Source organism: Manis javanica, chromosome 7 (assembly GCF_040802235.1).
Source record: "Manis javanica isolate MJ-LG chromosome 7, MJ_LKY, whole genome shotgun sequence".
NCBI lineage: Eukaryota > Metazoa > Chordata > Mammalia > Pholidota > Manidae > Manis > Manis javanica.
This window is the reverse complement of record NC_133162.1, coordinates 7,723,379-7,750,881: the sequence shown is the minus strand read 5'-3', so window position 1 is coordinate 7,750,881 and position 27,503 is coordinate 7,723,379. Positions and strand designations below refer to the sequence as shown.

Sequence of the window (27,503 nt, the reverse complement as noted above, 5' to 3'; positions counted from 1 at the left end):
TTCTCCTGCTGGAGTCATTGAGATGGCAGGAGCGGGTTTGGGGTGTTAGTGGCCGACCTCCCCATCTGTGAGACAGCGAGAAGGGGAGCCCTGGCTGTACCTGGCAGGCACTGAGATAACAGGCTGTTCTTGCCTGAAGCCCGCGTCAGCTCCAACCCCAGGGCTTTTCATTTACAGGTGCCAAAATTTTCCTCCCCCTGTCCCCTTAAGCTCCTGTGAGTGGGACTTCTGACGTTTGAAACAGAAGTGCTGGCTGACTCTCCTCACAGACGGAGCTCTGGAGAGTCGGGCTCCTGCTGCTCTCATGTGGCGGCTTTGTATGTCCTATGTTCTGAGAACCGGTTGATGGCTCCCAAACACCTCAGCTATGGGGACAAACTCCAAGCAGGGCTCATAAACCTAAAACCGTCTGCCCAACTTTACATCTCTTATTTGACTACCAGAAATCCTGCTCTGCCCAAACTCATCTACTGCCGATGCCCGCTTTGGCCTGGATCATGCACCCCCAGAAGAAATGTTGGCGTCCTAACCGCTAGTACCTCGGAATGTGACGGCATTTGGAAAGAGGGTTTTTACAGGAGTAATCAACTTAAGATGAAGTCCTTGAGTGGGCCCTGAGCCATCATGACTATTGTCTACTAGAAGGCGGAACATGAACACAGATGAACACTCAGGGAGAGCGCCGCGTGCAGGTGGAAGCGGAGGTCAGGTGCTCCACCAGCCAAGGAACAGCCCCGCCTCCTCGCTGCCACGGCCGCCCGCTCTCCCCGTCCCGTGTCAGGCTCCGGCTCGCTCTGCAGGACTCTGGATGAGAACAGTAATAATCCCAGACCAAACCTTGCTACTGGGAAGCCAAGGAGAGGACAAGATTCCTGGGCTGTTCTGCTCTGCTGTTTGCCGCCTTTGGGCTGCGATCTCGCCCGGAAGGAGCAGAGGAGGCTGGCAGAGGAGAGGCTACCTTTGCTGGAAAGGGCCCCCCTGCAATCAAAAATCACCGGACTCACAATTCCTTAGATATGCTTTATCCAGAACAGGCACATCCACGAGACAGAGCAGATTAGAGGTTCCCAGGGATGGGGGAGGGCGACTGGCGAATGACTACTCGGGTCCAGGGTGTTTTTATGGGCCTGTGACAAGGTTCCGAACCTGGAGAGAGCTGTGCTTGCACAACCCTGTGAACACACGAAATATCATTGAACTGCATACTTTAAAATGGTTAATTATATGTTTTGGGAGTTTTGCCTCATTAAAAAAAAAAGAACTGGTGACCTTAAAGTGCTGTCGGAGGACTAAGGAGGACCCGGAAGCACACAGCCACAGCAGGCCTTTCCTTACCTTCCTCTTCTCCCAAGACATGCCTGCCGCTATGGCCTTGTGACCTCCCTACGCACCAACAGCCCCAGCGTGAGCCCTGAGCCCAGATGACCTGGTACCGTATGCACACGGGGCACCAAATCCTTCTGCAAACGGCTGGCTCCTTGGTGAAAGAAGTCACCTGTGTCCTGACCCCATCAGATTATTCTTGTGTCAAGGCCATTCCAGGAGCAGCAAAGAGATGAGGACCCCCTGGCAGAACCCAGCCGGATCCCAGGCAGCCAAAGGATCAAACCCACAGCTCTACGTGGCTCCAAAGTGGAGGCAGCACAGCGTTCATGCCTGTCTCCATTCGCCCCCATTTCTCATGACCCTACCAGGAAACATCGCCACTGTGCTGCACGCAGAGGTCCAGAGTCCCCTTGATTTCTTGGCTGCAGTTGCTTCTCCAGACAGTTCCAGGGCCAGTTGGCAGCCTGACTGACAGGAGGAACTATCAGGAAAGACACTTTTCAAGAATGCTGCTGTTTTTACAGTTGCCCAAGATAATCAACATTGGGCAGGAAGTTGGACCAAGAAGAGAAATTACACGTTTTTTTTAAACTCAGAAAGGGCAAGTTGCCTTCTGTCACAGGGGGACAGACTACTGCCTGCAAGGCTCCTGGATCCCCCTGAAGGGAGAGGGACTGACTGAGGGAAAGGATGCCCAGCACATGTCCCTGGCTACGATGCTGTGAGGCTGTGAGCCTGGTCATGCCCACCTTATCTCGGAATCCTTGGGCCTGGCCTTAGAAAAGGCACTCCCTGCTAGCTGTATGAATGAGTGAGGGAGGGAGGGAGGGAGGGAGGGAGGGATGGATGGATGGATGGATGGATGGATGGATGGATGGATGGATGGATGGATGGATGGATGAATGGATGGATGCATGGATGGATGGATATTCCAATCAAGTAATTTAGGAAAAGCTGGTTACAAAAAATGCAACACTCTCAATGGCCCAGGAGACCTCTGAGAAGGGGCCCCCTTTATGCTCCGATGGGCATGAGAAGCAGGAGGTAGAAAATGACCCCCTGGACAGTGCAGTTAACCACCCAAGGTACCCCAGATATACTGGGGTGGGGGGCCCCGGGCTTTCCAATGCTACATGATCAAGGCTGGAGTTTTTTCACTGGGATGTCTAGGGAAGGGTGGTGGAGGAGTTGAGGACTCCCCAGTTGTACAGGGAAGGAAAGTGGAGCACAGAGTATTTCTGTAAGCTGCAGGTGACCACACTTCCCACTGGGCAGAAGAGGAATTTGAACCCAGATCTGATTTAAGCCAGCCCGTGCCCCTTTTGTTCACCAGGCTTCCCCTGACAGGGGCATAAATTCATCTCTTTTTTCAGACCAGATGAGGCCAAACAAGGAAGCAAGGGGGTGGCTGTATACAGTTAACCCCAATGAGCTCCTATATTCTCATCAAGAAGCTGAAGGCCTCACCCTTAGCAAAAGGGAGCCTCAGTAAGGGAGACAGGCAGCACCTCTGTGACATCCTCTTGATTCCTGTCTTCTCAAAGCCACACCTGGACCCAGATCAATAATCAAATCCATAGGCCAAAAGGGTTTACAAACTGTGGCCAGACTTTTTGAAGAAATGTGGAAGGTGGCAAATAAAGAGATTTAAAATCTCCACAGCTCTGCCGACCCCAGATGAGAGGGAGTGGGGCAGCTGAAACATAGCTCAGCAAGATAGGCAGGGGGGCAGTGGTCTTAGAAGATTTTCTTGGTGATTTATGACTGGGAGGAAATGCAGCATGTCACCTGGCCCCGGCCCGCCCCCGGGACTGCATCGGGGGCACCACCTTCAGGAGCTCCTCCATTGGAGGGAGACATGCTCCTTTCCAGACTGGCTCATCACAAGGTCCTCTGAGCGGAGTTCAAGAGCCCTGGACACCCCAGCACCGGGCAGAGGGAGGGCAGTTGTCAGACCTGGTGGCCAGGAGGATGGGCAGGAGGAGGGCTGACTTTGCCCGGCGAGGTCAGAGTCACATGTTCACAACAGAAGCTGTTGAGCAGCAGCTCCTGGGACTCACCCACTGTCACCCCCTACCCTTAGGGTCTTTCCCAGGAGGGGGCACAGTCCTGTGCGGAAATCCCGTGCAACACAGTGGGGCCCTTTTCCGAACCCAGCAGCACACACTGCAGGATTGTTTGCAAGCGCAAAACATCTGGAAATCACCAGTGCTGAGGTCTTGAAATCAGCTGGCGTGCATCTTAACCTGAATTCTTCACTATTAAAAATTTATCTTAAGAAGCTCTCCCTAGCTTCTGATCTTAGTCTAAAATGGATAAATCCATTCCAATTTGGGGATGAGGGCTTTCTTTTACTTTTTACACAATGAACAGTATTTTTTTGAATTAAAAACATTTTTAATTGTGGTAAAATAAATATAACATATAATTTACATCTTAACCATTTTTAAGAGTACAAAGAGCATTAAGCATAGTCTCACTGCTGTGAAACAGAGCTCTACAATGTTTCCATCTTGCAAAACTGAACTATAATCATTAAACAATACTTGCCACGTTCTTTTAGTTTTGAGCTTTAAAAATCTGAATTATAGACCATGGTATAGAGCAATTCAATTTCCAGTTCGAAAATTTCTGGAAACATTACTCATGAAGTCTTAAAAAAGAAACACCTTCCTCTGCCCCCATCTGAGAGTTCACAGGAAGATGGTTAAGGACAGAACAAAAAGGTAGAAGGAAAGCTAAATGAATTTTTCATAAACAAGAGTTCCAGGAAAAAGATTTTGTGCGGTTGCATTTAGACCACAAGGTCATGTTGGGTTTGAGTGGCTGAGCTGGTTGGTTCGCCTGTGCCTTTGGCCTCATCAACTTGCACAGAAGAACCGTACCAGCCACAGGGCAACGAGCAAAGGTCATCTATCCGCATGTGCTTGGGGGCCCCTGTGTCACCTTGGGCCCTTGGAGGTGACCAACAGGCCAGCATGCATGAAGGCCAGCTCCTCTCTGGGCTTACCACAAAGAAAATTCTAGAAGAAAAATGCCCCTAAATATCTGGGGTTATAAAACAGAACCAGTCCAAATTCAAACTTGCAATCTACCCAGGTTTCACACTGTAACTCTGTCTTTGTGTTCAAACTGCCCTAAGGACCTGTCTTCAAACACACATATACTCCGAGAAAAACTTCACAGGGAAATATTTATTTCATGAGACTCTCACAGACTGCCCTTTGCCCCTTACCTACAACAGATGAATTCCTGCCCACAGGAGAGACCATGACCCTGCACTTTAAAGCAAGCAGACCAAGGCTGTGTTGAGCGCGACCAGGGAGAGCAAGCCTCCTGGCCTGGCACAAAGGGGGCCTCACAGACACTGCCTACATCTGTGCGTACAGATGCGGAGGGCTCAGGAAAGCCCAGCAGGCCCTGGATGGCAGCCGGTGGGACCTGACTGCAATTCTAGGATGAATCAGCCACAAAAGGGAGCCCAGGTCCAAAAGCAGGCAGGCCCCCTACATTATCTCTAGATCAGCCTTGAAAAGGAACACCCCCTTTGCACCAGCAGTCCCCCCCTTACCATAATCTAATCCCATAACTGACACAATAATTGTGGACATGCACAATGACAGAGAAATAAGATTTTCACTGTGAGTTTCTTTATAGAATCAAAATATTGGAAACAAATGAACTTCTAACTCTAAGAGGCAACTTAAAAGCATGGGACTTGGTCTCTGGACCAGCATAAAGGCATCCACAAGACAGATGGTCTTTAATAGTTTAAATGACATGAAAAAAGTTGTGCAATTCAGTAATACAAACATGCAACAAAAATCTGTCTGGTGGAAGATGGGCAGGGCGGCAGGTAGGCCCATCTTTCTCACCAGTGCAGATAGAGTCTGTGCTCTAAAAATTCATACTTAGCAAAGCAAGATCACAGATATTATGAGGTTGAGAGAAAAGCAATAAATAACATTAAATATGCTTTGAAAATACAGTAAACATGCATTCATGGTGGGAGATGGGATGGGTAGAGAGGCACCCAAGAACCTCACAGCTGGTGGTGCCCTCCCCCAGGCTGGAGAGTCCCCACTGCACACCAGGTGAGAATGGGAACGCTGCACTGGAGGAGAGAGTGAAGCAGAGGCGACCCAAAGCTGCTGCCTGACTGTGGGTGCGCAGGAGGGTGGAAATTCTTACAGGTCCTAATGCAGGGCCTTAGGAATGTCCTGGAGGCCAGCTTCCTGGAGATGTCTGGTCGGGATGAAGGGGCTGCAACCTATAGGCTCCATATGGGTACAGACTCAGAAGTTATGAAACGCACCTTCAGACAGACCCAGCTATGAGCCAGACCAGATCAGCCTGACCAGAGCAGACCCAGAAAGGATCCAGGCAGCATGTGGGAACCCAAGCCCCCGAATTCCTGCCATCCTGAGGTCACATCAGGATACCATCACATAAAATTAGGGCAAGGAGAATACAGCCTAAAGGAGCAATCATTTGCCCAAAGTCACAGGCATCCAAGTGAAGTTACTTCAACAGATTTATGTGTGTGGTCAAGTTTAAATTTTTTTTTCTACCACTGCCTCTACCCAGTGTAGAGGGAGCTCTCAAGGACAATTAAATGTGCTACCAAAAAATTTTTACGCATTTTCTTTTTTTTTGCCCACTTCTGAGTGATAGTGTTGAGTGAATTTGCAAATCCCAGTGGGCAAAACCACAGTCGGCAGGTTACTTTGCTATCCAAAACATTCATGGTGTTTCTGAGTGGGATTATGGGAGATTTTCATTTTCTTTCTTACCTATGTTTTCTGAATATTCTGCCATAGATGTAACAACTTGTTTTTTTACATGAGAAAAAGATGGCTTGGTTTATTTTTCATTTGTCTCAGCTAGGCACCTGTTCCCCAAGAGCACCCCCACCCTGCAGGAAGTACAGAGGGTAAACGCACCTGGCAACGGGCAGCCAAGGACCTCCATCCTCATGCAGATGCTCCCGTTATCGAACCAAGACTGAGGGTTTATGCGAATATAGCGGGCGACCATGGGGACCGGCAGCTCCTTGAGAACAGGGATCTCCTTTTCACTGTTTCCTTCAAATATCTATTTATGCACAAGGAGGAAAAAGGAGAATCTTTTAGAGCTTGGTTGTCAAGGGGTAGAAGGGTCAGTAATTCTTTCATCCCACCAGATCACATTGGGGAACTCCTAATGTGTGCTGGGCATTAAGAGGAAAGAGAAATAAGTGAGTGTGGACCCTGCCCTCAGGAAGTGCTCGTCTAGTGGATGTGGGAGGCACAGGAGAGGCCCTGGAGATATCACAGGTAAGACCTGCTAGGGCCATGGCAAAGACAGTCGCAGAGCTGTGGGGTTTCAGAATAAGGAAAGGACCAGGCACAGCTTTGGGGACCAGATGCCAATTGAACTGGCCTGGAAAGAAAACTACTTAGATCTTCATGGGGGGTAGGGTTTCTAGAGGAAAGGAACAGTAATAGCTGGAGAAGCCCAGAGATGGGATTCAGAGGGAGAAGAGCAACTGGCTCACTTTTACAGGAACACAGGAGGAGTGGCCCCCAGGGAGGGGGATGGGACACTGGATGCCACCTTAAGAATGTTCACCTAAGAACCTGAGGAAGAGGGAGGCAGGATCATTACTGGCTAACCTGGAGCAGAAAGAGCAGGGTCATTAAAGGAAGTTTGGGAACTACTATAACTGAACCGCTGTGAGGGGCGCCAGCATAGCCTATGTGCCATGCGCCTTCCAGGGCTGACCTGTGAATTTGGAAGGGACTTCATTTCAGCAGCTCAGACTTTTACACTGACCCTAAACATGGGCTCTTGGTGCACAATTTCAGGGCCTGGAAGGGGTCATTACCCATCAGATTCTATGGTTGACTGACACAGAATCAGCCAATATTCAGGTACAGACTTCGGACACATGCTACCTCTCTGTGCAGAGCCCCACACAGCCTGACACCGAGGGCATGGTTAGAGGGAAGAAGACACTCACCATGTCTCCAGATCCATTCTTAACAGTGACCCATGTATGGCTGTCATTGCTCACCATGACCTTATAAGAGGTCACCCAGTCACTCCTAAGAGAAAATAAAACATCATTGGGACCACACACTTTAAAGTACGTCTTCCATGTAGGGGTGTAGCAATAATGAGAGTGGGTCCTAGAGCTGGACAGCACTGGTCCCACCCTGGTGCCACAATCCTCCCCTCTGTGGCCTCGGCCACACAACTGTCCCACCTATGCTACTGTTCATTCATCCACACAGTGAGAATACCAAAGTGCCAAGCTTAAAAGACTGATGTGAGCATTTAACGGTTTAACACCCTTTAACACTTAGGACAACGTCTGGCCCCAAGTAAGCATTAAGTGTTGGTCACACACATAAAGATATACAGATACTTGGGTCATTTGTTTACACTTCACATTATAGCACACACAGTATTAGCAAAAGTTGCACGTTGGTCTAGAAATTTCCTTTGGAAAACTGATTTGGGAACATGACAAATGAGATCCCATTAAGCACAAAAACAACAGCTTGAGCCTTTAGGAGATTTGGGTTCTCCGCGGCTGTCACAGCCAGGCAGACAGTCCCCCCCAGCCCCTCAGCAATAATCCAGTGACAGCCGGGCCCGAAGCCAGGCCCCCGTCATCACATCCTACTGCCCAAAATTACTGAAGCTAAAATGGCCATAATTTGGCTTCCCAGAGTTGAGGTCAATTTGATAGAATGGGCAAAAAAACAACCTTCATGCGGAAGACACATTTCCCCCTTCTGCCCCAGTTTTTTTGTGACATTAACTGTTAAGCAATACATAGAAGTCTTCCTGAGCATCACCCTTTTTAATTTTTAAAATACTGGAACTAAGCACCAATTTACCTATCTTTCAGAACATTCTGCCTGCTGAAGCATTTGGAATCCTTCTACTGTGAAATCTCCTTGGACTCGGGATCCTGATAGAGCCCAGTAAGGTTTGAGTTTTTAGACTAAATCAATACAGCCTAGTAAAGTTTGTTTAGAAAGCAGCTGGTTGTATTCATTCAGTTCATCTAACTGACTTCTTGGAAAAATTAGTCTTAGGTGCTTTTTTATACATGCTCGGAAACAAGCCCTCACCTCCAACCTTCTTTTCTCTCCTCTCTCCTCCCCACCGGCTTTGTGTGACTACCTGCTGGAAGCCAGAATCTATTGAACAACACATTCCTCCTTGGAGGGTTACGGGCTTGAGCCCATGTCTGCAGATTTAGAAGCATTAAACTTGCCTTTTGAAAGGCACCTCAGCAACAGCTCATGTCCTTTGCACTGGAAAATTACCCTCACCCAAAATAGCAACCTGTTTCCCACATTCAAATAATTTCCAAATGACTTGCAACTGCAATCCCTTTCACCGGCTGTGTTTCTGCTCATAACACCCCACAGAGACCCAGTAAGGCAGTCTGCAGAGGTGGGGGGTGCGGCCTACAGACGCGGAGGGGATGGATTTAAGAAACCTCTCAGTCAAAAGCCACACACAATAAGAGAGGTGTATGAAGAAAAACCTAAGTAAGTTCTCCAAAGAAAAGGGGAGAGAGAGAAAAGGAAATGAAAGCCAAGCAACAATTTCTCAAACTTAGAAAAAACAAATGTGGACAAACCCACAACTCAGCCTGAAGGTATTAAACAGTTTATGTAGCTCAAATCTCTCTGCTGAACTGCAGACCTATGTCTCATCCTTCCACCTATTTGACGTCTCCACTTCATGTCTCAGCAACATCTCAAGTTTAACCCGCTCACAAACCAACCAATTTGTCTTCTGCTCTGCAGCCTCACCTGGGGTCTACCAGAGTCCCTGCTTTCAAAAAGACACTGCACCCCCCCCAGGGGGACCACATCCCACCATCATCTGTGGTAGCTCACGCTCCCTCCCTCCCCCATGTCAAATCCATCATCAAGTTCTGTCAGTTTTACCTCCCACATCTTTCTATGATCTACCCAGTTCTTTCCATCTTCACTGTGTAAACTTGTTCTTAGTATAATTTTATTGTCTTTTTAATGTGAGATTTTTAGTGATGCCCCCTTTGCCAATCTTGACATTGGTAGTTGGTTTTTTTCCTCTTTTCCTGATCAGCCATGAGTTTATTCATTTTATTCATCTTTTCAAAAGAATCAACTTTAGGTTTTGTTTCCTACTAGGAACCATATAACCATATGAAACTACCATATTTATAGATTAAAATAGTGGAATATCAGCAATTTCCTAAGGCTCAAACTAATATTTTATTAATTTCTAATCTTATCTTTATTATTTTCTTCTTGGTACAATACTTAGGTTTGATTTGCTGTTCTTTTTGTATAGTTTCTTGAGATCACTGAGTTTCAGGCTTTCTCCATTTCTAACATTTGCATTTAAGGTTATAAAGTTCCCTCTGGGCACTGCTTTAGTTACATGCCATAATTTTAATGTGTCATATCTTCATTATCATTTAGTTTAAAATATTAATTCTAGCTGTGATTTCTTATTTGATTATAGAATATTTAGGACTGTAATTTTAAATTATGGATACTGGGGATCTTTTTTTTATTACTGATTTCTATTTTAATTCCATTATGGACAGAATATATACTTTGAATCATGTTGATCCTTTGACATTTGTTGAGACTTCCTTTATGAACCAGCATATGGTCAATTTTCCATGTGCTAATTCATGCCCCATGCGCACTTGAAATCAATGACCGTTCTGTAATTGCGTGCAGTGTTCCACATACATAATTTTGATCAAATGTATTAACTGTATTGTTCAGACTTTATGTGTCCTTAAAGATTTTTTTGTCTGCTTATTCTATCAGTTAAAGAAAAAGGTGTGTAAAAGAATACCAATCTGACTGTGAATTTATGTTTCTCTTTCTGGTTCTCTCAACCTTTGCTATATATGTTATGAAGCTCTGTTATTGAGTGCATACAGATTTAACACTGTGACATATTACTGGTAGACTGACTCTTTTATGATTAGGAATTTCTAATCAATGCTTCTTGCCTTAAAGTCAACTTTGTATGGTAATAGGATAGCTAACCTTGCTTTGTTTTGGTTAGAATTTTCATGATCTCTCTCTCTTTCCATCCTCTCACTTTTAAACTTCTGTTACCTTAAATTTAACTTGTGTCTCTTGTGAATAGCCTATAGCTCAGTTTTCTGGGTTTTTTTCTTAAGTAAGTATGATAATATTATTCTTCCATTGGAGAATATAGTTCACTTAAGTGTAACGTAATTAGTGTTATATTTGGATTTTTATCTACCACCTTACTATTCATTTTGTTTGATCCATCTGTTTTATTTTCTTTCTTCTCTTTTGCATTTTTATTTGAGAATCAAATATTCTTACTCTATTTTCTCTTTATTAGCTTAATAGTTATACACTGAAACAGTTCTTTTCCTAATTACCCTAGAGATTACAATATGCATCCATGAGTTACTAGTCTTAATCAAATTATAATTTCTACCACCGATGATAACAGTAGAACCATACAATACTTTAAGTCCATTTACTGCACTGTTTTTTGCATTATTTTGGAATTTATTTTTAATTCTAGATATATTTTAAATTTCATAACACATTACTATTTGTACAGTTAATATTTATAAATCTACTTACTTATACTTTGTGATATTTTTCATTTATTTTTGCATATCCACATTTCCATCTGGGATCATTTTCTTCCTGTTCAAAGAACTCCCTTTGCTATTTCTTTTAAACCAAGTATGCTGGCAATAAAGTTTCTGTTTTTATTGCCTGAATATGGCTTTTTTCACCTTCATTTTTCAATGATATTTTTGCTGGGAATTCTAGGTTGATATTTATTTTCTTTCAGTACTTTAAAACTTTGATTTTATTGGCTTCTGAGACATTGTTTTATTTACATACACATATATACATTTTGAAACTACTGCTGTGGCATTTAGTAAATGTACGATAAGGTATGAGTAGAGAAGCAAGTGCTAACCATTTTAGCTCAAATCCAGCTTTGTTGTTACTAATTATGTAAACTTGAAAAACTACCAAACCTTTCTGAAAATAACAAGGATACCTACAAGGAGGTTACATATTAATTTATAAATTAAGAGATATTATAATATACTGGCTAAGACCTCAGGCTTTGAGGTCAAGAAGAGCAAACTAAAATCGTAGTTCTACTTAGTGGGTATCACTGTGTGAGAATCATGTGACCTCTGAGCTCCAGCTATTAGATAAAGTAAAAACTCTACCATCACTGCACAGTAAATGAGGATTGGATGAGGTAATGGATGTAAAGTCTGAGCATAGTGCCTGGAACATAGTAATTGCTCATAAACAGAGCTCTTAATAAGAATAATACTACCATAATTAATATACTGTCAAATGCTAAGTCAAAATAGAGGCTTAAGATCTGAACTGTTAACATAACTCAGATGTTCCCTCCAGACACTTCCAGGGAATGACTGATCCTCAAGCTTAACCCTTAGTGCCCTGGTAATGATAACAATCTAATGTTGCAGCTATCAAGTGATAAAGAACTAATTAATCTTAATTACAGTTAAGAAGGTTGATAATCCAAGGTGACAGAAGAAATATTTACCAAGTAATAATGCTGTGCTAGGACTGAATTCTGTCGGAAGGTTCTATCCACATGAAAAGATGAAAGCAATGTTGGATGTGTTAAGTCCTGGTCCTCACCCTGCAGCTACTATAATACAAATATCATGCCAGCCTCTGAGAATACAAAGTTAAATTTTATATGACCTTTTTACTCCAGGCTTTTACAGATGAATGAGGAAGACAGGGAAGTAAACTGGAGATTTCAAAAAAAATATGATTAAGTGCTGCGATGTGGCCAGTGTAAGAATTAGTGGATGACAGAGAAAGGCTGTGTGGTTCAGAGGAATGGAGGCGGCAAGGGTGGGACAGTGAGTGCAACATACTCCTTATCTAACATAAAAGCCACATATTTTATTCTTTTGTGGCAGGCGTATCCATCATTATTAGAGAGCCAGCTTCAAAGATTGGAGCCTTAATGTCCATGTTTCCTGGCCTCCTAATCCTCAGGGAAGGTTTGAAATTCATAGCAATTTGTAGCTTTTTTTCCCCACTTCCCTCAAAGAGATTTTTCCACATCACAAAACCACCCTGACATTTAATTCTCTGTGACTGGAGATCTCAACTAAAAGCAATGCTGCCCAAGTAAAGAAGTGTTTGCGTCAGACACTGAAAGAGGAAAAGGCTATGCGAGCTGATTCCTCTGGGCTCCAGCAAGCTCCCTCACTTATAAATAAATTAAACAAATAAATAAATAAAAACCAAACTAAAACAAAACAAAAACTCTACTATTGTATGAGATTACCACACTTCCTACCAATCCAGCCTTCCTTTAGATCAGGAAAACAAAGGTGGGCTACAAAGGACAAATTCGGAACACATTTGGATATTTTACTACCTGATGCTGATTTGGTTTAAATAAAAATCAAGAATGTCCTCCATCCACAAAATGACAGACGAAATGCTTATAGAGCTTTCTATTACAGTAAAACTAGATCCTGGTAACCCTAAAACAAACACATGTTTTCAACAATCAGTAGGCTTGCAAGAAAGTAAAGGGAATCCCCAAGGGAGAAAATAAAGAGCTATTAAGTGTAAAAAAAAAAAGTGAATGGTGAGCAAACAAAAAAGACAGAATTGCCTTAGGGAAAAATGCAGTAAGTGTAGGGATCAATACATTAATCTGGGAAAACAAAAAGCAGGGAAGTGGACCCAGGGCTTTTTCCTGGAAACCTCAAAGAGGGCTGAAATAGTTTCAGAACAGTGATATCCACTTGGCTCCCAAAAGAAACATTCATGAATCCTCTCTAAAGTCATTAACTTAGGCTCTCAGAGGCTTCACTAAGTTCAATCACATAGGAGCTTACAATTTAAACAAAAATATCATTAAACAGACCAGAAAACACTCTCCATAAGAAAGAAGCAGCAGAAACAAAAAGCAATGAATTTAGATCTCAAAGAATGTAATTGTCTATAAAGAAAACTCAAAAAAAAAAAAGACCAAACCTATAAAAATGATTAGACTTGATAAAAGAGTTCAGCAAGATGACTGGACATAAGGCTACTATGTAAAAATTAATTACAGTCCTATCCACCAGCAGCCAAATATAAGTAAACAAAAATGTGTTATATTTATGGAGAACATGTCACAGAAAGACATTTCAAAAGACATGAATGAGTAGAGAGCTATACCATGTTCATGGATAGACAAATATTACAAAATTCTCATTAAAAATTCCAATAGCATATTAAAGAAACTTGACAAATGGATACTAAAATTTGTATGGAAGAAAATAGTCAAGATGCTTTATGAGAAAAAGAAACAGTGGGGGAATTGCCCTATGGACACATACAATAAATAGCTGTTCAGTGAACAATAACTAGTTTTCTTCCAACTGTTTTAGACAGCTCCTGGGCAATGTGAACACTGTTTCTTTGCTTATCAAAACTTGTCTTTACAGACAGGGACAACCTCAGCCTAAATCTTGCTTATGCTATCATAGATGCCACCTTTGTTCACTTAGGATACCAAATACTCATCAGTATCAGACAGAGGAGGGTACCCAGCCCTGGGGCAGAATAAAGCTCAGTGCAAACCTGAGGGCTTAGGGTTTGGTGGGGAAAGATACTGAGCTGCAACTGTGATACTGTTCAAAGAAATACAGAGGACTTATAAATTGTGTGGCAGAGGGGTCACCTGACCTCATCTAGGGCTGGATGGGGAAGGTGTCCCTGGAGAGGTGGTGTTTGAGATAAAATATGGATGATGAAAAGGAGGTAACAGGGTGAGGACTGGTTAGCATTTTAAGCCAGAAAGAAAAAATACAACAGATTCAATAATAATTCCAAGAAGTTGGCAGAAGACTATAGCTGTGATAATAATAATAAATAAGTACAATTTCCCAGAACTGGAAAATATGAGTTTCCATATTTCAAGGTCACATGAAGCACCAGTTACAATAAGGCACAACACTGGGCTGTTTTTAGCAAGAGGAATAAAGAAAAAACTCTAAAATTTTACTGAGGAAAAATAATTCGAGGTTTGTAAGTATGAATATTCTCATATCTCTATAACACTGAAGGTAAAGAGGCAATGGAAAAATGTTCCAAATTTTGAGGGATAACAAGATATTTCTTTTTGGGATGATGACAATGTTCTAAGATTGATTGCCATAATGATACCACAATCCTGGGAATATATTAAAAACAATGAATTGTACACTTTAAACAGGTGAATTATATGGTATGAGAATTTTATCTCAATAAAGATGTTAAAAATTCTTAGGGAAATTATTTCCAAACTACCATTCAAGGGAGAGGTCAACAAAAATGTGTTTTTAGGCATTCAAGGAGTCCATAATTTTATTTCCCAGGCTGCATTTCCAGATGATATGTCACCAGAATAAGACATGGGATCCAAGAAACACAGAATATAACTCAGGACAGAGGGAGAGAGAATTCCAGCAGGAATGGGGAAGGGACAAGAGTTATGCAGGAGGCCTGGGGACCCAAAAAATTGAGATGATGACAGAGCCAGATGGCTCCAGGAGGGACATCTCCAGAAAGAAAATGAGAGTGAACTGTAGATACTAGAGATACATTCAGAGATTTTCAGGTCTATCAAAAATTTTTGGAATGAGTTAGTGTGAGGTACCTAGAAAACCAAGGAAACCATGAAAAAGAAATAATTATTACCTCCAGTAAAAGCAAAAAACATTGCATAGGAGAGGAAATGTAATTATAGTATGTCATGTGACCCAGCTATTAATAGTTCCATGATGCAAAATACGAAATACTGATTTAGCAATAATTGATAATACAATGTGTTTGGAAGGGTGGTAGGAGAGAAGCAGAGACACACAGAGCTAGAGAAAGAGAGAGACAGAGGGGATAAGTGTGTGCATGTGTGTGTGTGTGTGTGTGTGTTGGAGGTAGGTCAGTAAGAAACTTAAATTCTCACCTTTCATGGTAGAAAGGCAACAGATAATAACTAATTTAAAACAATCAAGACAGAATACTAAAAGCATTTAGTTCAGAAATACAGGAATTAAGAAAAATTAAATAGAAGAAACAGCTACAAAGTTTGCAGTAGTTCTTAGGACACCAGAAGTTGGGATGGAGGGGAATGGGATAGGGGCTATTATTTTTAATTATAGGCATTGCTATTTGACTTTTTAAACTATACAAATTATTTGTGAATTGAAATATAAACTCCCATATTTCTCCCTTTCTCACATTTGCTATATTCCTCTGGCACTTTCTCAACTTTTCTACCCAGTTTATGGTCATTTTCTTCCAACTTATGCAAGAATTGAGGCCAATTTATATCTCAGCTTTAAATTCAAAGCAGGATTAAAAAACAAGGTTTCTTTTTTCTTTTTCTTTTGAGACTTTACATTTTACTGTTAACTCTGGAGAAAGTCAGTGGAATTTTATATGAATAAAATTGGAAAGCATTTTGCTTTTTACTTCCTGTTGTCCGCTTTGCGTTCCAAGTGTATTGCCAATTGACTAGTCTGTTGGCCATGCTAATGTTATTTTTTAGATAGACTTGAAAGAAAAATCAGAGATTAGAAGATTTATTTAAAAAGAAGAAAAACAATGCCTTCTACAAAACTTAGCAAAGATTTTAACTTAAATATGCTTAGAAAAATCACGGGCTCAACCAACCACTCCCCCTCAACCTAGACTGAAACAAGCATAGTATGAAAAGTCTCCCCCGGAAGACAGAGGTCTTGGTAGAAAATAGGAAGCTTCCTACCAGGCATGAAAGCTGTTATCTAGTGAATAAAAGACACCCCATGAGAGCTGTACATTCTCAAGCTCAGCTGGAGTATCTAAAGGAACAGACAGAGCCCCTGGGGACAGAGAGGCAACATGGCAGCTGCAAATGTGCAGAACTGGGCTCAGAGACTCAGTCCACCATATACTAACTCTAAGAGCAAACTTTCTCAATAAGAGTTCATCGTTAAATCCTAACTTCTGGAAATGTTGTAAGGAGCAAAGTAAATACATAAAAACAACTTACTACTGAAATGGCTCAACACATTGTAGTTATTTCCATTGTGGCTGTGTTTTAATGAAACGTGATGTCTTCTGGTGCTGAATGACATGTCTCAGTCACTCATTTGACTGCAGTTTGCCAGAATGAGTGGAAGGGGCCAGGCCATTGCAGAAGAACATGCGCCCAGACGAACCATGTCTTTTCCTATTTGAAAGTCTCTGTTTCTCCCAAATCAAAATGACCAAATGTGGCTTGGAAATTTTTGCCAAAATGGTTGGATACATACCAGGGATTCCAGGGATACCAGAAGCTTTTGGGTAGAGGATTATGGGGTGAAACATCCATCTTCTGGACCTCAGCTGTGCCTTGACCACAATTCAGAATAGACTTCCAAATAAGAAAATCTACTAGCTAGGCTTCATGTAGGCCTCTCACACTGTGTTATATGCAGATATTCAGTGTGTATGTATATATATATAAAGAGAAAAGTGAGAGTGAGGAACAATGCCAGGATAAGGCAGAAGTCACCTTGGTCTGTAACAATGGCCTTCCAGCGTGCTGATATTTATACCCCCAAGCCACAGCAGCCAAATGGAAGACACACTAACTCAGCTGAATGCCCAGGTCATAGAGGGTTCCAGCACAGTGCCCGATGCCCATTCTCCTCTTCTTCCTCTCCACTCAGTTTGGCCATGTGCTCTGACTTGGAAGTGTTTATTGCATGACTATTTACTATCTTTGTGCAAAAGAAACAAACAGAAGATAATGAAACAGAGCCTTCATCTCTGACACCATTTCACCAGTTTGCAGCTGCTGACTCTGCTTTGCCTTCTGATAATGATGTGCATCTATCCTCATCTCCACGAGCATTACACAGCAGCCTCAACCCTTCTAGTTAACCTCACCCTTTTGTTGCAAGTAATGCCCTTTTTGTTTTGAAGATCAGATATAACCTATCTTTAGCTATGCTGGTAATTTTATTTGGGTTGTTGTCAGTGTTAATTGTGCTCTGGTTCTATGCTGCTTGGATTTTGTGCAGGCTGCCCAAGTAAGCTCTGTTATTTTTAGTGTACAATTTTGCAAAATGTGAGGTCTTTAAGGACTGGTGTGTTACCACAGAAATCCTCTCTGGGATGAGACAGAATCCATGGTTTTCCTCACAGCCGTCAGCTGCATCTAGTGTGAGCATCTTCTGTGACGTCCACTTTCCACCACATAGGTCCACCCTGTTCCAATAATCTGGCTCATCAGAGTGTAATTATGAATACCTACTGGATCCTGACGACATGTCAGACACAATTCTAACTTTGTTCCCTATTTTGTTCCATTTAATCAACACTACAAGATAAATACTATTATTATTCTCATCCTACAGAGAAGGAAATGGAAGCACATGAAATCAGGTTACTTGCTCAGGATCACACAGAAAATGTAAAGTTCTCTGCCTCTCCTGTGGCAGAAAATACAGTGCCTGGCAGGATTAGTGCCTCCTCTGCAAGCTGATGCAACTGGGCACAGAAAGTTTAAGGGACTTTCCCAATTCACCAAGAGGTGGAATGAGACATCAAGCCCTGGTATCCTGGTGGTTTTTAATGGGCTCTTAACAGCTGAAGAAGGGTAAGAGCAGTTAAAAGGTATTAAAGGTAATAACTCAGGTAGCAGAGGTTTAGAAACATTTATCATGCAATGGTAAACACTAAGAAAGGTAATTTCTCGGCAAAAATTGGAAGGGGAATTGAGCGAGAGGATAGGATATGAAGAATTATATAAATTTAATCATTTGCTCATAATAGGATGTTAATAGTATCTGAAGAAATACTGTATTAGAAGCATTATATAAAATTTAGTCAGAGGAAGAGCCACCATAACTAAATCACAGACCTTCTTAATTACTTGAGGAAACACAACTCTCTGGATATATACAAAAACCACAAAGTGGTTCATAAAGGTTGGAATAAAAGTATGAGGGTATAGGTATCAGCAAATCCAAATACGGAGAAATGCAAGATGCAGTTGTAAAATCTGAAGGATGCATTCAGGGAAAAAAGTCTTAAACTAGACAAAGAATGGCACCACATGATTCCAAAAGATAGTGCACAATAAGGCATTAAAAAGTTATGAATTTCTGTGAACTAAAATGTAGTATCAACATTAATGAAACAAATTATAGGAGACATGAGGAGGGAGAGAGACCATCTCTCAAGGACATGATGGATCATTAATATAAATATTTAGGAGATTATATGCCATAATTAATGAGGCAAATCTAATTACTATACATGAAGTTCCATAGTCCAAAAACAAGACTAGTCTTTCTATTCAGGTATTCATGGGGCATTCAAAAAAGTTGTCACTGTTTTAGGCCTCTGTTTCTTCACACAGCAGCGTAACTCCTTTCGGGGTCCCAGACCCGATTCCAATGCATATGTTTCTGTGTGTGTGTGTGTGTGTGTGTGTGACGGGGCCAGGGTGGGGGTCCCTGCTGGTGTTTGAGAACTCAACTTAATTCTGGCGCTATTTGCCCAGGGACAGCACCAGATTCCCCAGGTTAAGGGCTCCATCCTACAAGACTTCGCCCGCACCCCCCACTCCAGATGCCAGGTGCATGGCCCAGGCTGTTGTCTGCTCTTCTGACCAACAGGTTATAGATTGGAGGTTCGAATGACCTCCCCCTTAGGTTTGATTAATTTGCTAGAGTGGCTCACAGAACTCAGGAAAACACTTAATACTTTTATCAGCTTAATAAAGGACACCATAAAGGATACAAGTTAACAGCCAGATGAAGAAATGCACAGGCAAAGTCTCAAATAAAGGAGTTTCTATGCTTGTGGAGCTTGGGGTCTGGGCTCTGTGGCAAGCAGATCCGGTACGGTTCCCCACGCATGGAAGCTCTCTCCAGCAGAGAAGCAGGGTGCTTCTCTGAAAGGAGACAGGTTCTTCTCATGGTGTTTTATGAGGGCTTGACTGCATTGTCGTGACTGACTAAGCTCTTGGCCATTGGCTGCCTCAGCCTCCAGCCCCCACCCTTGGGCAGGTCCAAAAGTCTCTCATGGGCATGACAAGACACCCATTTCACCTTTAAGTTCCTGAAGACCAAATATACCAAGGAAATATGTATTTGTTCATCTGAATGACCAAATACATATTTCTTCTATATCACAGCCTCAAAAGAAATTTCCAAAACATGAGGGAATTAGAAAGTACAGATAAAATTCTCTGATACAATGAGAAATGCACAAAATTGAAACTCCAAAATTCTCTTGCCCCAGGAAATTGAAATCAGTTTCCTAAACAATCTTTGATCAAAGAGAAATCAACCCTGAGACTACAGAATGTCTAGGAATCAATGATAGTAAAAATATCACCATCAGAACCAACAGGAAACAGCTAAAGCAGTACTTAGCAGAAGTCTCTCAATCTTACAAACTTACATTACTAAATAAGAGAGAAAAAAGTAAATGAATTAAGAATCCAACTCAGTAAGTTAATAGAATAAAATAAATCTTAAAAAAGCAGAAGAATCAATCTAAAAAATTAATAAATGGATTCAAAAACAGAAAAATAGCAGAAGCAGTCCTAAATAATTTCAAAAACATAAATGTTTGATTTTTAAAAAGGATTTTAAGAAAGATAAGCAAACCATTAGGTAACCTAATGAAGAAAAAAGAGGAAATGTACAAATACTTAAAAATAATGAGAAAATAATCACTGATCAGAAGAAATTAAAAGAATATTTAAAAGATAATTTTCCTAAATCAAATACAAATATATTTGAAAACACAAATTTCTAGGACAATAGAAATTATGAAAACCAACTGAGGAGACAAAATCTAAACAGTCTGAGAACCAGAGCAGAAAGAGAGGAAGTCCTCAAAGAGCTCCCTCCCAGCCCCCCAAAACCACATGCCTGGATGTATTCAAAACATAAAAAAGGAAGGCATCTTCCCTCATCTGGAAGATTTGATACCAAAAATCAACAAATACTGCTTACAGAAAGGAAACATTAGCCTAATGTCATACACGAATATTGATGCAAAAATCCTTAATAAAATATTAGCAAACAGTGCCATTCACAACCACTCAAAAGAGATAAAATTCTATGGTGTAAATCTAACAAAACATGTACATGCTAAAATTAACACTGATGAAAGAGAGCAAAGATTTAAATGAATGAGAAAACATTCTGTGTTCATGGCCTGGAAGGTTCAATATGGTAAAGTTGTTGATTCTGCCCAAGTTGATATATAGGTTTAATGTAATTCTTATTAAATCCCAGTAAGACTTTTTTTAATGGATATAAACAAGATTATTCTATAATTAATATAGAAAGGCAAAGGAACTAGACTAGCTAAAACAATTTTGAAAAAGAGTAAAGTGGGAGAAATCCACCTACCCTACTTCAAGACATTATATAGCCACCGTAATCAAGATTAGGTGGTATTGGTGGAGGTACAGACACATAGACTTGTGGAACGTACAGAGAACCCAGAAATAAATCCACACAAATACGGCCAAACTGATTTTTAACATAAGTGCAAAAGCAATTCAATGGTAGAAGGACAGTCTTCTCAACAAATGGTACTGAAGCAATTGCGTATCTACAGCCAATCATATATTTTACATTTAATGCAATATATCATTAAACCTCGCTAAACCCAACACTTCACATAAAATATAGCTCAAAATGGATAGGTTTAAATATAAAATGTAAAATTATAAAAGTCTGGAAGATAATATAGAATAAAATCTTTGGGATCTAAAGCTTAGCAAAGAATTCTTAGACATGATGCCAAAAGCACAATCCATAAAGGAAAATAAAACCAATAAATTGCTTGATTAAATTAAAAGCTTTTCCCTGAAAAGCCAATATGAAGAGGATAAAATATAAGCTACAGACTGGGAGAAAATATTTGCAAACCACGTATCTGACAAAAGACATATCTAGAATTTATGAAGAGCTCTTAAAACTCAAGAGTAAAAACACAAAGCAATGAGAACATGGACATGAAGACAGGAAGAGACATTTCAGTACAGAGAATATACAGATGGCAAATGAACACAAGAAATGATGTTCAACATCATCAGCTACTAGAGAAATGCAAATTGAAACCATGATATCACTACACACCTATTAGCACAGCTAAAATAAATAATGCCAAAACCTAATGCTGAAAAGCATGCAGAGAAACTACATCACTCATACATTGCTGGTGGGAATGTAAAATGATTCAGCTGTTCAGGAAAATTCTTTCTTACAAAACTAAGCATGCAATTAGCACAGAAATGTATATGATCTTACTGAAAAAAAAAAACTATTAAAAAAAACCACAGAACAGTGCAAAGAATTAAAAGGAAAATGTGAACAAATGGAAAAGCTAACCTATGTCCTTACAGAGGAAGATGTTCTGATCTTGGGGATAACATTCTCCCAAAATTAACCACTTAAGTTATGGCAATCTGCTCTAACATATCATCCAAAATTCTTTTTGGAGATAATGTAGACTTATTGAAAAGTTCATATGAAAATAGAATATGGCAAGAATAGCCAGGAAACTTCTGAAAAGATTAGTAAGGAGGAATAACTATATCTATGAGACAGTGAAACAGTATATGCTGCAATAACTCTAGAGCAGTGTAGTAGTGGTACATGAAGACAGAGCAATGGGACAGAATAAAAAGTCCAGAAGTAAACCCCACTATTGTCAGGAATTCATAATATCATGTTGGGAATTCATAATATCAGTTGGTGTCTTAGTCTTTGGGCTGCTATAACAAAACACCATAACTTGGGTGCCATATAAACAACAGAAATTTATTTCTCTCAGTTCCAGAGGCTGGAAGTCTGAGATAAGGGTGGCAGCATGGTCACATGGGGGTCCTCTTCTGGTTTACAGACTTCTCATTGTGTCCTTACATGCTGGAAGGGGTGGGGAGTTTTGTGGGGCCTCTTTTATAAGGGCACTAACCTCAACCATGAGGGCCTAATCACCTCTCAAAGGCTGCATCCACAAATACCATCATGTCTGGTATTAGGATTTAACATGAATTTCAGGAGGACACAAATATTCAGGCCATAGCAGTTAGAGAAAACATGAAAAATAATGTTGGGACATCCTAGTAGCCATTTGAGGGTAAAAGGAGTCTGATCTATTATATACATGCTATGCAAAAATACATTCTATATGGTTCAAAGATTTCAATGTAAAAATTGAAATCATAAAAGCACTAGAAGAAAATATGTAGAAATTACTTACATCTTCAGAAAGGGTAAGACTTTTCTAAGTATGATATGAACCTCAAGAGACTGAGTATGTTAGCCATATAAAATTCCAAATTTTTGTACCACAGAAGATAGTTTAAAAAAGGAACATGAAAGGGAATAATTGGGGAAAACATGAGTAACTAAAATCACAGTCAAATAACTAATTTGGGGTGGATGCAGTGAGACCTGAGGTACCCACTGAGGGTCTATCACACTGGGTTGGTCTTACTGATAAGATTCTTCTCTCTCCACCTAATGAGAGAATCTCCCCATATCCTCACAAACCACTACCATCAGCTTAAGCAAATACCATTTGACATGGCAAATGAACAACGTCAGTCAACTAAAAGGACCGATAAGAACCCTTAACCTCAGATGTGAATAGGGTATTGTCTACTTTCTCACACAAGCAGGAAAAGTGCTATTAAATTCCTTTTCAGTCAGAGAAGGAAGAGTCCAACAAGTGTTCTCCTAGTTTTTAGGCCAATTTTCTATTGGAATCATGAGGAAGCTGGCAGCTTCCCCCTCCTGTCCATCACCTCCCTGACAGAGCTTCACAGGCTCAAATCCTGGCTGCGGCCAAGTTCTAACTCGGGACAAGACCACTGCTCCCCCAGAGGTTTGAGCTTTTGTAGCTTCTAGAAACAATATGGGAGAAAAATGTTTTATCTTTTATCTACAATAAGCGCGGGCATGCACAACACTCCAGAACACAGGTGCACACTCACTGTGATCCTGTGCCCTTCACTCTCCCCCTCTCTGCTAGAACCACAACCACACAGTTAAATGGTTCTGCCACATTCTCCATGCAGGCAGCTGTTGGACACGAATAATCAGCCCATTGATTTACTGGCTTTTTCACTTTGGACTGGTTACAACTTGGGAATGCAGACCATAGAAGAGAATGTTATAAACTTAGAAATATTATCTATTTTCCATTACCTCCTGTAAGAAATGACTACCAGGGAAACAGAAGGAAAATGCCACTTTGGGGGCCAAGTCCAATAAATTTGGGTAAAGGGTGAGGCAGTGCCTAGTTAAGAAGCCCCACTGCAGAGAACTGAAAGTTAAAGGAAGGTATTCAAAGTCCTCCAGATCTAAAAGAATTACTCAAGAGACCAGGAAAAGAGGAATCCAGTAATTATCTCATAGGAATCCTAAAGAATGGAGAGGAGAAGAGGGGCCATGATTCTGCTCAGTTGCAATGTGTGTGGAGCATGCAGCCATCTGGCAGGCACTGCCCACAGGGGAAGGTCCCTAATGTGGTATGACCTTGCATCAGAGAGCGAAGGGCTGGGGCAGTCAGGCCAGGGAAGGGCTTCTGGGGGCTCTACACACTTTTGCTGTAATAGTACTATTAGTTTTCTAGAGCTGCTATAAAATTACTGCAAACTCAGTGATTTAAACAGCACATATTTATTACCTTATAATCCTGGAGGTCAGAAGTCCTGATCAAGGTGTTAGCAGGGCTGTTCCTTCTGGAAGCTAAGGGGAGACTCTGTTCCCTTGCTTTTCAAGCTTCTAGAGGCCGCCCACACTCCCCACTCCTGGCCTCTTCCTTCACCTTCAAGGATTCATGCTGCCATCTCTTCTGTTCTCTATTCTGACCCCCTCTTCCACTTTAAAAAAAAAACCTGTGATTACACTGGGCCCACCCAGATGATCAGGGTCATCTCTGTACTTTAAGCCAGCTGATTAGCAAGCTTAATTCCATCTGCAATCTGGAGTCTCCTTTGCCACAAAACCTAACACAGTCACAGGTTCTTGGGACCAGGACGTTGGCATCTTTGGAGTCCACGAATCTGCCAACCACAGACCCATTCTTCCATAAAAACTTTTTTAAATCATATTTTACAACTGCACTGGTATAAAGATGAATATATTAAGGTTCTTAATATTATATATTAATATAAAAATGTTCTCTTTGACCTAAATGGTCATTTATTTTCTCCAGATTATAAGAGAAACAAAGCACTTTCATGGGCCCCTAGAGGTCTTGAGGCCCTAGACACTGTGTGTATCATTCCCCGGGGGGCCATGCAGCGGCCCCTGGCTGGGCCCAGAGAGAGCTCAGGAGGGGCCCACACCAGTCTGTTTGTGGGCCTGGAGGCCTCGCGGCACAGGAGACTGGGGAGCGATAGTCGGGGGGAGGAGGGAGCGGAAAGGACAAGTCTTTTCACTAGGGGACAGAGAGAAACCAGGTTAGGATGCTCTCCAGAGCTCAGTGTCCTCCTCCACACAATGGGGACGAGAAAGGGACCTTTCTGGCGGAGTCGCTGAGCACACCACGGGAGGCATGCACAGTGCTCAGTAGTCCTGCTGCACGGAACCAACGCGGTTTTATTTTTAAACATTTCCCTGCTAGCCAAATTAATTTCAACCAAATAGAGGTGTCACAGGAGTATTTTTGCAAAATGTCAGGCTCTACTTCTTAGCCCTACATGACTGGCTCAGTTCTAAAGTCTTTCCTGGGTGTCCTTTGGGGACGCAGGGGCACGGGGGGCCTCTAGCTCCGGATGGCTAGGAGAAGGGGGTCCCTGAGGAGACGGAGGGCTGAGAGGAAACTCCTTTATAAAGAACAGCAGCTATGGTTCACTGAGCATCTTATGTCCAGAACATGCTAGAGATTTCCATCCATGTCTCACCGAACACTCACAACCCTGAGAAGGCGAGCCGTCACCTCTTCTCACAGACCAGGAAACTGAAGCTTCAGAGGATGAGAAGACCGCCTAGACCGCCCACCCACTCAGAGCTGGTGGCTCCTGCCTGTTGGTTAAAAACTCTGAGACCACACAGAGGAAGCGAGGGCCGTTGGAGAAAGGAGAGAACACAGTCTGAGCATCTGAGTGTTCCAAGGAGGCTGGCAGCAGAGAAGACCCAGGGGTGAGGCTGGGGGCTCACATGTGAGCAGGACCGTCCATGCAGACGGGAAGGAATCGTAGGAAAACGGCAGCCCAGCAGACTCCTAGGAGGTGCTTACTGCATGCCAAGGACTGTCCTAACTGCCTGCCATGTATTAACTCCTTTAGCCTCCACAACAGTCCCATGGGGCAGGGACATTATTATCATCTCCATTTTACTGGTGAAGTAAGAGGCACAGAAAGGCTCAGAAACACAGCCAAGGCCCTGACACCGCAGAGTCTGGAGCCCCAGTCTCACTCTGGAATCTGCACCCTTATCGGTTCACCGACATCAGGTGAGGACCTGGTCACCTGGGAAGGAAGGACGGCAAAGGAGTAGGACAGCTGCGCCCTCATGGGGCATGGCACCTGCCCTCTCTGGTTTCTGCACTCAAAAACCCTCCGTGCTGGGTGGACTCTGGCTGGAGGTGGCTCTCCAGCCTCCGGACAGGAGAATCAGGACATGATCAGATCAGAACAGTTTCAAATGACGCAGCAGGAAGGGGTACTCGTAAGCCTTCCCAGTAAGGGCACCGAAGTGGAGCTGGGAGTCCTACTTGCTCCCTGGGAGTGACATCAGTGCCAGGACAAATACACAGGTGATCAAATAAAGCCAAGTGAGGACACAGAGCCACTGAGTGGGTTTCAGAAGAGTGGCTGAGGGCTGAACCTCCAGGCAGCGAGTGGCGAATGCAAAGGCCCTGAGGAAGGAACAGGCTTATGCACCTCGGGAGTGAGGAGGGGCTCCTAGCCCGGAAGTGAGGTCAGAGAGGGGGAGGTGTCCGCAGGACAGGGGGGCCTCCCCACCAGGAAACAGCTGCGAGAACATACCAGCCAGGGTGTGCCCGGCAGCCTTCTGGAGGGCTTCCTGGGGGGTCACAGCTGGGGGGACAGGGACCCCTGAACAAAGCAGGATGGAAGCTTCGCCCTCAGGAAGGGGCTCTAGGGCTGTTTCCATCTCAGAGATGTTACCTTCCGAGGACGATTCCTTTGTCCTGGGCCCACAGAAAACCTAGCATGAGCCACACGGCTGTGAAAGCTCTATGTAATTTCAAATAACTATCCTGACATGTGGAGAAATGATTCCGTGCCTGGCCTTCTACATGAACTTGGAGACGTTTTCACTAAAACCCCCCATTTATACCTAACTCCACAGTTTTCAAAGGGGTTAGAAAGGAGTTTGGGAACTTCTGCCCACAAGGCCTACAGGTGGCCAACATTTCACTCCCCGGTCAGTGAGGCTAGGCAGCGTGACTGTCTGGAAACACACCCTCCCTCCCAAGAGGGTGATTTATGAAGTGCCAGGCAGCCTCCCTCTGAGCTCGGGATCCCGGGCCCTCCCCCTGCACCCTCAGGGCTTTTGGGGGGCCCAGCGCCCCCTGAGGAACGGGAGAACCATTCCAGGCAGCCAGGCCCCCTCCCAGGGCTGGGGAACAGATGGAGATGAAAAGAAAGCAGCAGCCAACGCTTTTCCCTGGGGTGACCAGAGGTCCGTCCCTGGCAGAGCCTGAGGCCAGGGAGGCGCAGGGGAGGTTCCGTCCCCACCCCCGAGTCCAGTGAACATCTTCCAGCAGCGTCTCGGCCTCTTCTTACCTCAGGCTCTTCCTCTCACACAGAATCCCCGACTCGGTCAGCTGTCCCCTCATCTCGTCTCCTGAGTGAGGGTTCAGTGTGTCTTGGAGATTCTCCCCACAGGGAGGACACTGGCACTCACCCTGTGGCCTCAAGATACACAGACATCCACGCCTCTCTGACCCTCCGTTCACGCCCCACGGCTCCAGTCATCACCTCTCCCGCCCCTGCAGAGTCCTCAATGGTCACTGTCCTCCCCGGTCACCCCTCCCTCACTCCTGACGCCTCATTTCTCCCAGGACCTCCCTGAACTTGCCCTTCACCTCTCGGGAATCAGCTTTCAGCCTTTCACTCCTTCCCTACCAGCCCTGGAGCTCAACCTC

At 42.9% G+C, this 27,503-nt stretch overlaps 1 protein-coding gene across 3 annotated transcripts in view; it reads right to left on the bottom strand.

The window, feature by feature from the left end:
• CPXM2 (carboxypeptidase X, M14 family member 2) overlaps positions 1-27,503 on the bottom strand; it is a 114,398-nt gene that overhangs the window by 31,856 nt on the left and 55,039 nt on the right. For all 3 annotated transcript variants that reach the window (XM_017676177.3, XM_073240169.1, XM_073240168.1), the window contains 2 exons: positions 7,328-7,412; positions 6,270-6,420 (listed from right to left, as the gene is read on the bottom strand). In XM_017676177.3, coding sequence (XP_017531666.3) covers positions 6,270-6,420; positions 7,328-7,412 — 236 coding nt within the window. The remainder of the gene's footprint in view (positions 1-6,269; positions 6,421-7,327; positions 7,413-27,503) is intronic.